Raw genomic sequence first — 13,023 nt, forward strand, 5'->3', positions numbered from 1 at the left:
CTGCCAGCCTAAGCAGCGAGCTGAAGCCAAGAGGCTTCTCTACGGAAGGTAAGCGACGCGGCGGAAGAACCCGCCACAGCTTCGACGTCTTCATCTCAACAGAGTCCCAAGTGCTGCATTACTGAGCGACTGGTTGACGGGCCGGTAACCAAAGATCAATGAACACATTTCAGTTCTCCATAAATCAGCATAATGGATCACAAAGGCCTTTTAGAGAGGAAGCGGCGTGCCCCGACATCAATACCACATGTTAGGTGTTTCAGATTGAGGTTATTTTTAAAATGGATGTCATTTAACGCAGTATTATTACGGAAGATATGTCAGTTTGGTCAAGTTTGTATTCATATAGCATTTATTTGACGTGGAAGAAGCTCAACGCTTTTCATCCATTCACACATCACTCCTCGCTGCTCTAGTAGCAGTTTTTAGGGATGGTCATTCTGTGCATGTACATCAGTACTTATCACATTGGGATAAGTGTGAAGATAATTACAAAGACCGATGTAAGGACGGAGGTTAATTTCCAGAGTCCGTTCTTACCTCGCTGAATTAAGCAAACAAAGGAGAAACAGCTCTGCCAACCTGACTTATCAACAGGCAACAACCGCAGCTGCACGAGTTGGACTCCGACCTCGTCTTTTCATAGTCGCTCTGCTCCCCTCACGGCCGAGCACGAGTGTGAGTAAACACCGAGTGTGTGGACGGGTGTAGACGAGGCCAGCAGGACTAAAGGAGCACATTCAATCCCGTTAGAACGCTGTTATTACACATTTATTACAACATCCGACCACATAAGACATTTCTACGCAGTTTGTTTCAATAGAAAGTGTCAAAAATAGATACCATGCACCTGTAATTTGTCATTAATCTGTGCAATTTTAAAAACGCAAGTTCAGAATGAATTAATTCCAGTCCAACCAGAACTACTGAGGACGATTAGGACAAATAGACTTTAAGAAACAGTAGAACAAGACGGTTATCTGAGGGGAGGTAGTAATTACTAGAATATTACCCGAAACCTCCACGGACACGACGACGATGCTTCTGTCGTAACGAGCTGCTGGACGTTTACACGCTTCGGTAAACTCTACATTATGTACCAACATGTTAGACTTGAAAGAGTTCAAGTAAGTTCAACACGAGAAATCATTTTAGTCGCCTTTCAGTAATTTATACGACTCTGTAAAAAGACACTGAAATAATTAAGTGAATGCAAACATATCATCCCAAATTAACAATGTTCCAGTTACAAGATTAAATATTTACCCTTTCTTAAAAAGTGCATTTTCAGTGATTACAATTTTTTGTTTTTTGAATTAAAGTTAATGGTAAGGCAGCATGATTCCGTTTCCAAATGCAACAATGACATTCCAGTTAGCCACACATTCTCATAGATGCGAAAGGGAGAATTCTTAACGTTCTTCCTACGGAGGCCAGTCTGTGCACGCCGCCGTGCACGCCGACAGACGAGGAGCGCCAGCACCCAACCGTTTACCGTAACCTAAAACTGACCCTAACCCCGCCGTACACACCAACACAAACTAGCAGATGTGTGCCGGCCATTCACAGAGACGGGTTCCTCAAACACACTTTACATCCTCAAACATTCCCTGTAACCACTTGCTGCGTACTCCGAGTACACGCATTGTTCTTAAGGCTGCCTTTCTTCAGTGAGTCGGCATTGGAGGCGCCCGTTACCGTATTCGGCCTCTCAGTGGGACGTTATGTGATGGTTATGCTGAGGAGGACCCAGGAATCCGAGCCTCTGCTTGTTTTTCCTCTGTTCCGTCATCTGTGGAGGAGATGGCGAATAAAACAAATATGAATCTCTGATGCCTTCTAGATTAGCTCTAAATTAGCATGTCGCCTGCATACAATCGGCATTTGTTTCATTCTTGTTCTGTTGGCCACTTTATTACACAAACAGAATGCTCCCACTGCGATCACACGTCCTGATCACATTCTAGAGAGCCGATTCAACATTATTAGCCGTGACAGAAACACGGAACGATAGAAACAGTGTTCAGACGCGTGCGTCTCAGCCAGCTTTAGCACGCGAGCCATAAACTCCTGATTGACCCCGAGACGACCTTCATCTAAAAACACGCAGCTCTGAGATGCGTTTCAAATGCTGCAACCACATCGGGACATTAGAAAGAGATACATGCTCGCCACGGTTGTATGCAAATCGCTTTCACTGCTATGACTGGACGTAAAAGGCCCCTTGGAGTCACGTGCACAACGTGCACAACCATGACCTACATGTCAAATGTTGGGTACAGGTTTTAAGAATCAGAAGCAGATGGTGTCGATGTCACAAATGAAGGCCTCTGGATGGATAAACTGTCAATTATACATATCCTGAGGAAAATAAAGCTCTACAGCACACACACACACACACACACACACACACACACACACACACACACACACGGCCAGTCGAGGAACATTGCACTTCAACAGAACACAAAGCCGGACTGTCGCAGCAGCTACACGAGGGACACGCTCTGGAGTCATTCTCCCGCAGAAGGAGCTGCTTTCACACATCTGGCAGAAGAGGAACAAGGACAGGCCTTTGACTGGAATCACATGCAGCTGAGGCAGGCAATGGGCGCGATCAGTCACACGGCCAGAGGCTCACTAGGCAAGCTGATCAGGCTAGCTGATCGTCAGAGTCATCTCAGAGCTGCGTGTTTTTAGATGAAGGTCGTCTCAGGGTCAATCAGGACTTTATGGCTCGCGTGCTAAAGCTGGCTGAGATGCACGCGTCTGATGAACACTTCATACGATGCACCACGACCACCAGGGCCGAGCGTTTGTTCCCCCGCAGCACAGGGACGTCCCTGAAGCCGTGCTCTACCTGTTCCTTCAGCTCAGCCAGCTGGCTGGACAGCTGAGCCACCAGGGTGACTGTGTTGTCCAGCTTCTCCTGCAGAGAGCGCAGCTCGTTCTGCTCGCCGTCTCCCTCGCTGCTCACCAGAGACATGGCTCTCATGCGGGGGAACCATTCCAAGTTCTTTTCCTGAGAGGAGAGAGAGAGAGGGAGGCAGAAAAATGCAAAAACTCTTAGCTGACTCAGCCCGCCAGAGAAGCAGCAGCAAGAGGGTGACGGGACAGAAACCGGCAGGATTTCGCCATGACAGAGCCCGACCAGACCAGCGTATTGGGAGAGTCTTCCTCATATCATCACAGAGTAGAGACGAGAACAAGGAGAGCTTCTGGACGCTGTGAATAGCAACTATACACCCGAACCCAAGGCCAAACAATCCAACGCGCGTCTGTTAGCTCGCCTCACCCATGACGGCGCTTCACTAACTCTGAGCAAACGGATTCGTCACAGAGGAAAATGGAGGTTCAGTTTCTTTATCATTAAGTCCTCGCCTCACCAGGCATCAGATCAGTCTGATCGCCTTCACATACAGGAATACTGCTTTTGGATCGTGTGTGTGTGTGTGTGTGCGCGTGAATGTTAGGTCGGTTTCATAGAGACCAACTGCCATCAGCTGATCTTATGTCATATTTATTTTTTTGTTCTTCGGATGGAAAAAATGATTTAAAAGCGCTGAAGGTGCGATTTGACTGTCAGCAGGTCCAACAGCAGGAGCGAGATAATCTCCCACCTACTCTTATACAAGAATAGACAGGGAGGGGGGGGGGAGGGTAGAAGAACGGAGGAGAGGCGTCTGGGTCATTCTGTGAAATGTATCACACTCTCCCGAGTGTGGCATTAATGGCTGTGACATATTATGGGATTGCTGCTATGCAACCAAATTAACTTTTTTGTTGAAAGGTGTGTCAGAAACAGAAAAAAATAGAAAAGGCCCCAGAGAGCACATACCTCCCCCAAGCAGCTCGTTCCCCTCCTAACTGGATCTACACCGTCCACACAGTGATCTGGATCAGCACCAAAAGGTTCTAGATTGTTCTTGGCATCTTTATACACCAACATGAAAAGCATGCAGAAAGAAGCTCTTCATTTACTTGACATGCAATTTGCTTTTTGTTCAAAACTCGGACTACTTTTGAACACGTTCCTCCTCCCTGGCTTCAGGAGAAGCGATTAAAAGGGTTCAGTTTGACTGCTGAGCCGCGTAGCAGGAAAAAAGAGACCTTCGGTGAATCCTGGGATGGCTTCGGGCTCCAAACGGGTCGATACATAAAGTCTGGTGTAGCTTTTCCACCAGCTTTGGAAAAAGTGCGAATCTTTGTGAGCTCAAAGAAAATCTGAACATTACGTCTTATGTCGATTACAAATCTCAGTAAACAGAAATATACGTGTGCTTCTCCCTCTGCTGATGAGCATTCTGTGTAAATATATGAATATATTATAATGATATGCGACATATTTGAGTAGATACACAACGCAGCGTAGACAGAGTGGACCGGATTAGTCCGCCGATCGTCACGTCCCACAGCTCAAAATCTACGTTCACGAAACGCCTCGTTCTTAACAGAGTCACATGACATCTCAGGAGGGACAGTCTGACCTCTCCCTCGACCCCGGATCACACGTGAAGGCTGTTCTGTTGTTGCTTCTGTTAGAGACAACATGCACGTGTGTGATGAGGAAAACACGTCTGTGTGTGTGTGTGTGTGTGTGTGTGTGTGTGTGTGTGAGAGAGAGAGGGACAGGCGAGCACGTGCCAGGCAGGGCTGAGCTATTAGCGGGCCACTCGAGATGGCTTATGTAACAGCGCTGCTGCTGCTGCAGTACCTGCAAGGCCTGTAGTCGCTGCGTCCTCATGCACCATACAGCAGTAGAACACACACACACACACACACACGCACACACGCACACACACGCACACGCACACGCACACTCCCTGTAACCGGATCCCTCCCTTGTGCTCCCCGTGTCCTACGGCCGGATGTCTGCTCCCAACCTCGGATTCACTAAAGACCGACTTTCACACCAGAGACCGACTAATTTGGGAAAGCTGGTGTGATAAACGGGGAAAAGCAGTTCCCCAAATGGGAACCAGCGGATCAACAGGTCATCCTGCCAGCAGACAGACAAACTGTTAAAAACAGAGCCTCCATGGCGGAGGTAATGAAAACTCTGGAGCAATCATCATCGGTTGCTATGCGACGTGATTGGTCGTCTTCCAGGTTGACTGAAACATTTGATCTTTGTATCATATTGGTGACTTTTCGCCCGAGCCCACAGACATCCTTTGATGTTGGCGTCGCAGCACAGACTCCATGTCTGCGTGCCGCTGAAGCAGGCTGGTGGAGCTGGACTGGCTTTAATTACTCACTAACCACACCGCGTCCAAGCAGGCTATGAGCTCAGCATAGTGAAGACAAACCTGAGCACAGACAGAGACTCATCTCCCTCCAGCCGTGAGGGGGGGGTAATAAATTGGGATGCTTGGCACAGGCCTTCAGGCTCGGTCTAATTTTTTCGATCGCTTCTCTGCAGCAGAGGCTCACGCTCATCGAGCTGCGGAACGCGAGACTCGGAGACATCTGTGTGCCGAAACAGTTTGCCTTTGAACAAGGTGGTGAAACGCATTCGCCGGTCCAGATGTTTGCATTAATAAAGCAACATCTGAGCGCCCGGTGTCTCGTGATATCAGAGAATATATACAATATCATGATAGAGCAGCAACAGAATAAACGTCATTCAAAAGGCACCGTTTGTGTCGTTTACTGACCGCGATCATCTGGGCCACGTAGCTCTCAGGTCCAGTGTACTCCGTCGGATCCTTGACTCTCACCAGAACCAGGAAGTAGAGATAGTGCCACATGCTGTGTTCGGATTTGATGTGCTCTTCGAAAGACACCGTCTTGTTGTCAAATTTGTCCCTTTCCAGCCCTGTAAGACATTAGGTCTGCTCACTAGGACATGTGTTCAGTCCCGCCGGTGTTCAGGGCGCCACGCAGCCGTACCCACCGCAGATGAAGCAGCTGGTTTTCAGAATCTCCTCCTTTCTTTGTTTCTCACTCCTCAAGTCAGCGAATGTGTCAATGATGACACCGAAGATGAGGTTGAGAACAATGATGATAACAACGAAGAAGAACAGGAGGTCGTAAACCACTCGGGCTGCGAACAGCGGCTCCTGGGTGAAAGACGGAGAACTTCAGAACCGTTTTAATCATCGTCAATAAAGTTCTTCTTCAACAGAACAAATATACAAAAAAATATAAGCAATAAATCAGAGATAAATTCTGTAAACAATGTTTTCTGCTGACGTTCAGGTTGTCCCACCTCTTTGGACGGTCTCCTCAGAATGTCTCCTACGCCCCCTCCGTTACGCAGTCCCTGGTTCAACACCGTTATGATGCACATGAGCAGGGTGTCACACACGCGCTCCGTCCCATCGTCTTCATCTGTAACAGACAGCCAGTAACATAGGAGTAAAAACCCATCTGTATCACTCCTGCTGCTTCACCTCCTCCTGTGACCAAGGGATCAATAAACATAAAACACGCCCTACAAAACAAAAGGAAATAGATTCAAATGAAACTATTACAAATTCATTTAAAAAAGAACTATCCATAAAATAATGTTTGACCTTAACACAAAATTAATGAAAATAAGAATACATTATATTTATATTAAATGTATTTATATACTGTGATTAGGAAATGGGATGTGCAGTTGCTCAAGACAGCAAGGAGGTAAATGATGGGATCACGTGCACGGTGATCCGTGCACGTGATCCATGGAGACGCAGGAGACCAAACAGGAGTGTGAGTCACCCCCTCTGCCTCATCAAGTCTCTTTGTGTGCTCAGTTCTGCAAATGAGTGCGTGTGTGTGTGTGCGCGTAACCTTTCAGAAACTGACAAAAGCTGGAAAGGTCAAATAAACAGTCGCACTAGAAAATCTTCAAACGTGTCAACAGCAACTTTTATAATGAGCAGGATGTAATAAACAAATGTTTTTAATTATAAAACTTACCAGAAACAGTTTTTGCTGTGGAAAGAGGGCAGCTCTCTTTAACGTGTGAATCAGGAAGGTTTCTACTTAACAAATCTCCTTTGCCTTTTCAAAGAAAAAAAGAGAGAAAGAAACGTGTAATTAATGACTGACGACATGGGAGCAGCAAAGCAGAGCTTCAAACACGTGCCCGGCCATCCATGGACAGAATGCTGCACATTCTGCAATTAGCTGTGAGATTTATGACTGAGAAAGTTTAGACCCAAAAATAGTAGAAAAAAAATCTAAACGTTCTATATAATGGAAAAGCGTGTAGCTTCAGGACATGTTTCAGATGCCGTAAGGTTTACGGCAGGAGCAAAACAGAGAAGTGATATCGCAGACATGACAGGCAAAAACGAGGAGAAGGTAAGGAATGACAAGCAGTAGAGATTCCCACCATCACACGACAAAACTGATCAGGACAGTTGTTACAGTAAGAAACATCGTCAAAGAGGCCTCACCCGGGACACGAAGGCGGTCCACCTCCATACGGAAGTCATCCTTGAGGAAGAGGAAGCCAATGATAGAAAAGAAGTAGACGAGGAAGATGGCGAGGACAGCGGTCAAAATGATGGAGCGGCCATTCCTCGTCACACTCTTGATCACATTGAGAAGAGTCTCCTCTCGGATGACCAGGTCGAACAACTGCAGGAGACGAGAATCAAGTCAGACGCCGTCGGCTCATCGTGTTTGGAATGTGTGACAGATCTCTTACCAAAAAGCTGTAGAAGAACTCGTGCACAAACAGTCCCAGGACACAGATGATGGCGTAGCCCAAATGATAGATGAAGAGCATGTCCATCACGACCGCTTTGTAGCCGCGGGTAAACGTCCCCTGGTTGCCCACGAAGCTCACAAGAAAGACGATCTTGTTGAACAGCTGAAGGAGAACGAATCCAGGCTGAAGTATAGATAGAGCTTCATCAGACGCTCGGGTCAAAACCGGGTCATCGCTTACGTTGATGCCGCCGAGCAACAGCAGAGCAGGAACGAGGCCCATCGTGTAGATGGCACGGAGAATGAGGGAGACGAGGAAGAACAGGATGCCGCACGGTTTGGGTAAGATGGGAAGCAACGCGGTGAACACCCCCACGGACACCCACAGCGAGATATTCCAAAAGGGGGGCAAGGTACCTGGGGAGGAGAGTAAAGCGTCAATGGAGGGGCAACACGCTGAAGAATAGGCTGAAAGACCCGACGGAGCTGCAACTCTCACCTTCATCCCCATCATCACCAAAGGGGTAGAACACAGCCACGGCGATGTTGACCAGACAGGCCAGGTAGAAAGAGATGCTCCCCCAGAGAGAGATTTGACGTGAGAACCAGAACAGAGCTTTGTTTTCTACAAAGGAGAAGGAAAGAATAAGCGGAGGGACACGAGCTGGACACGGAGACGCTGCTGCGTGGCCTTCGGTCCGACGGCGACCAGACCGCGTCGTCCTGCAGCTCGCTGGACCCGGAACGGTAAGACGTCGTCCTGCGGCTCGCTGGACCCGGAACGGTAAGACTCACTGCGGATCTTCTTCTGCCAACGCATCTCGTTGTAGAGGTTTTCAAACTGCTGGAAGAAGTCGTTGACCTTGCTGCCTTGGTCGTCCCTCTCGGTGGTAGCGAATACGCGGACCTTGGACTCCTCCGTGAGGTACTCACAGATGTTAGGGACCGGAAAAACTATCTGCTCCATGGTGCGGTCCCGACGGACAATCTTGCAAACAGAGATCCGCAAATTCCTCGTTATGGGTTTGCAGTTCTAGTTGGAGTTATGGGAACGGATTGAGTCTGAGCATGGTGCACCTCTATCTGTGCTGTGTGGTTGCCATAGTAATGGAGAGCATCATCCTTCTCATCATCCTTGTCGGGGTCCAGCCCTGTCCCGGATCCTGGTCTCAGGCTCTGCTGCAGGATCTTACTGTGTCGGGCCAGCTGGGAGCCAAAAACAACATTTATTTGACCTCCGCTCGAGGATAGGATTCCGACTCTGGACTTCAGCTTCAAGCTTTAAATAATAATGACCTAAATGCTGCTGACACTGAGGGTAAATGCTCCTCTTGCCCCCCCCCCCCCGTGAGCAGTAGAGCATCTTCATAGCAGGCTTCAAAGACGGCTAAATAATGTTAGAGAATGGCATGGCATTAAAAATAAAATGAAATCAGAGGCGTAAGAGAGACAACGGAGAAATGAAAATACCCCATCCCCATCGATCGCTACTACCGGCCCCCATCGATCGCGACTACCGGCCCCCCATCGATCGCTACTACCGGCCCCCCATCGATCGCTACTACCGGCCCCCATCGATCGCTACTACCGGCCCCCCATCGATCGCTACTACCGGCCCCCATCGATCGCTACTACCGGCCCCCCATCGATCGCTACTACCGGCCCCCCATCGATCGCTACTACCGGCCCCCCATCGATCGCTACTACCGGCCCCCATCGATCGCGACTACCGGCCCCCCATCGATCGCTACTACCGGCCCCCCATCGATCGCTACTACCGGCCCCCATCGATCGCGACTACCGGCCCCCCATCGATCGCTACTACCGGCCCCCCATCGATCGCTACTACCGGCCCCCATCGATCGCTACTACCGGCCCCCCATCGATCGCTACTACCGGCCCCCATCGATCGCTACTACCGGCCCCCCTCGATCGCTACTACCGGCCCCCATCGATCGCTACTACCGGCCCCCATCGATCGCTACTACCGGCCCCCCATCGATCGCTACTACCGGCCCCCATCGATCGCTACTACCGGCCCCCCATCGATCGCTACTACCGGCCCCCATCGATCGCTACTACCGGCCCCCATTGATCATGCTCATCTCATTTCTCATCTGCTGATGCGCCGTTATCAGACTGTTGCCTGCTTGAATGAGCACCAACGTTGCATAACCGGCGTCACTTCCTGGAGCGGAGCGCCCCATTACCAGCAGAGCAGCGTTCAGGACACACACACACACACACACACACACACACACACACACACACACACACACCTGCCCTGATGTTCTCACACACACAGAGAGATGAAAAGTGATGATCCATCACACAGAAACAAGCACAAGTATTTCTTACCTGGTGGGCCAGGATGTAAATGTTGTGTCCAACGTCTCTGGGCTTGATCTTGTCTCCAACACTGTCCTCGTCCTCCTCGCTCTCCAGATCCTGGGTGTAGGCTTCCTTCATCGCATCCACCTAATGCACAACAGATGAAAAGTCACCGCAGCTCCAGTGAGTGAGTGAGTGTGTGTGTGTGTGTGAGTGTGTGTGTGAGTGAGTGTGTGTGTGTGTGTGTGAGTGTGTGTGTGTGTGTGTGCTGACACACACTCACCAGTTCAGTGGGCCTCATCTTGAAGAGGATTTTCTCTGCATTCTCGCTGTCATGGCGACTCTCCATGATGGCGAGTAGCAGCTTGGAGGCATTGTTCTACAACGCAGCATTCAGAACTAAGAATTACATTTTTATATATGCGTTTTGATATTTTTAGTAATGTAAGATGTAACTCGTCAGCAGTTACATTTAGACGTAAATGTGTATTAAGGAAACACAGATCAAAGTTAAAATAAGATGTGCAAACATGTCTTTAGAAACATTTGATTCACTTAAAACATTATTTGCTTTTATAATTTTATAATCATCGGTGGTTTAGCAGCACTTCCTGCGGCTGTGTTGATCCCAGCCTCCGTGGCCCGTCTGCCGTGGCGAGGAGCCTTCTGGGGCTGCTCACCTTGAGCTCCAGCACCAGGTCCAACCGACGCTTCCCCAGGGGGTTGATGGAGTTCACAATCAGCGCAATAACGATGTCAATGCCATTAGATTCATCTTTTGCTATACACGTCTTGGAGAAAAGGCCGGGAAGAAAAATAAATCAGAAAAGTTAGACAAACAGAGGAAACTATTTCTACATACACAGATAATATAATTAAATATATTGCATCAAAAAATAAATACAATAATAAATAAAGATTAATTCTCATCACCCATGTCAATAATCAGCAAAACTAGCTACCTGGTTTTCGTGGCAGGGGCCCTGGCAGTACTCCGTGATGGTTTCCAGCGTTTGGCGAATCAGGTCCACGTTATTCTCGTTTATATAAAGGCCCAGCAATCCAAGGCCTCCAGTGGTGCTTCCACAAATGCAGTCCAAGAACCGAAGAGTCTCACCGACAAGATTATAGTTCGTCTTGTTGTTCTGGTTGCGCAAAAAATTCTGCGTGTAGATCAGAAGCACAACAGTCAATCGGTAATCAATAGTCTAACGGCAGCGACGCTGCGCAGGTCTGACGGCGGCGTGCTGGTACCTGAAGGTCCGAATTGTGGTTCTCGCTGAGCAGCTGTAAATAACGCAAGATCGGCTTCATGATGGTGATGGCTGGGCTCATCTGACTCACTTCCAGAGCCTCTTCATCCCCAACGATGTCGCCATTCTGGCCGAGGCCTTCAAGGTCGGGATCCAGCTCCTTTCGGAAGGTGCAGAAGGCCTTCGAGGTCGCTGATGAGGCCTCTTTCAGCTGTCCCCGCATGCCGTCTCTCATATGAAGGCCTGAGTCTCGCTCTAGAGCAGGTGTCAGGAGAAGAAAAATAGGATTCGCTCTTTGGTTACTGGACAACACAAGGGGTCAAAGACCAAAACAGCTAGATTATGCAAAAGGTTCAAATGATCAACCGCCATTAACCAAGGCATTCTAGACATATTAAGAGACCCCCTGGAAGAGTGGGCAACCGCCAAGGGGGTTCTGTAACATTACAGCACCCGATCATGCTATGGCATTTCATGTGATTGATATTAGCAGAGCAAAAAAGCTCATTTTGTGTTTAAACTTCATGCTCAGCCAATCTTGATGACCCAACAATCTGGAAAAGCATTTTTCAAGTTTAGATTTAAACTCATTTCGCGCTTTTCCCTTCAGCCCTGGCCTGCCGCTATGGAATCCTAAGTCATGCTCAGAACATGGCTTGTTTTTATATGAACCCCACTTTCTGGAGGACACTGCGTTGGTTCAAATTCAAGCCCCGAGAGGTTCAAACGCATTCCATGGTACCTTTCTTTAGCCTGGCGCTACAGACGTCGCCGTCATCGTCCCGTTTCCTGCAGCTGAGCTCAAACATGTTGACAGACACGGTGGCTCGGATCTCCTGCTGAGCCAGACGCATGCGATCGTAGAAGACCTTGAAGAACCTCTCGGACTTCTTCTGCTTGTACAGTTGGTTGTAGAAGGAGTGCTGGGCGGGAAACAGAGCATAAATCTGGATCTAGAAATAGCTTAGCTCAGAGGGCACGTATAAAAATTGGACTTTAGATTACGCTACCCTTTTTTGGCCGGTGTTTGGCATCCCAAGCCATTTAAAATAAGTGGCAAATCAAAATGAATCAAATTTCTCAAATGAACTGAAGTGCTGCATTTAAGAGACGCTCACCTGTATCTGTGTGTTTCCGCCCTGGAGGAGGGCAATCCCCAGCAGGATACTCTCTTCAAACACCCTGTCGTTCTTGGTGTTGACGATGAGGTCGATCACCAGCTCCGAAGCGCCAACATTGTCCAGCAGACACTGGATCTCCACCATGCTGCTGCCAGGCTTATCAGAGTCCAGTACGGGAGAACCTCCTGCAGAGCGCACACATCTATAGTCAGTCACACAAAGTGCTGCTGTTCCCTCTACAGCGAGTCGTTATTGCAGTGTCAACCTCCAGACGCGACGTTTCCACTCCCGAGTTCTGACATGGAGAAGACCTTTTGATTCCCAAAGTAGCGCGTGAGGAGAATCTTTCTCAGCTCGTTCCCCTGTGGAGACAGAAATCAAGACGTTAGATCCAAGTCGGCGTCTGAGAACAGCCTCGAATTCACAGGAACGTCAAACTGAGAGACACAAAAAGAAACGCCGATCAGAGACGACATTTGTGGCGCGGTGTATTTACTGGAAGGAATTCCACCCGATCAGTCAAACAAGTGGGCTGAACAAATGTCAGTCAATGGGCGAGAGGCGGGGTACACCCTGGACAAGGCGCCAGGTCATCGCAGGGCCACACACAGACAATCATTCACACCCATGCATGCCTGCATTTGGGATGAACGTTCTGTGAATATGCTTAAACT

At 48.7% G+C, this 13,023-nt stretch overlaps 1 protein-coding gene across 1 annotated transcript in view; it reads right to left on the bottom strand.

The window, feature by feature from the left end:
• Positions 1–340: 340 nt before the first annotated feature.
• Positions 341–13,023, bottom strand: part of itpr2 (inositol 1,4,5-trisphosphate receptor, type 2) — a 35,884-nt gene continuing 23,201 nt past the window's right edge. Inside the window, 20 exon segments of the mRNA XM_068739274.1 lie at positions 341–1,792; positions 2,861–3,022; positions 5,658–5,818; positions 5,897–6,062; positions 6,212–6,333; positions 6,907–6,990; positions 7,389–7,572; positions 7,643–7,807; positions 7,886–8,061; positions 8,144–8,269; positions 8,440–8,632; positions 8,722–8,850; positions 10,003–10,122; positions 10,259–10,354; positions 10,656–10,766; positions 10,938–11,138; positions 11,230–11,483; positions 11,971–12,151; positions 12,347–12,534; positions 12,615–12,711. Coding sequence (XP_068595375.1) covers positions 1,712–1,792; positions 2,861–3,022; positions 5,658–5,818; positions 5,897–6,062; positions 6,212–6,333; positions 6,907–6,990; positions 7,389–7,572; positions 7,643–7,807; positions 7,886–8,061; positions 8,144–8,269; positions 8,440–8,632; positions 8,722–8,850; positions 10,003–10,122; positions 10,259–10,354; positions 10,656–10,766; positions 10,938–11,138; positions 11,230–11,483; positions 11,971–12,151; positions 12,347–12,534; positions 12,615–12,711 — 2,997 coding nt within the window. The 3' untranslated portion in view covers positions 341–1,711.

This window comes from Brachionichthys hirsutus, chromosome 5 (genome assembly GCF_040956055.1).
Source record: "Brachionichthys hirsutus isolate HB-005 chromosome 5, CSIRO-AGI_Bhir_v1, whole genome shotgun sequence".
Lineage (NCBI taxonomy): Eukaryota > Metazoa > Chordata > Actinopteri > Lophiiformes > Brachionichthyidae > Brachionichthys > Brachionichthys hirsutus.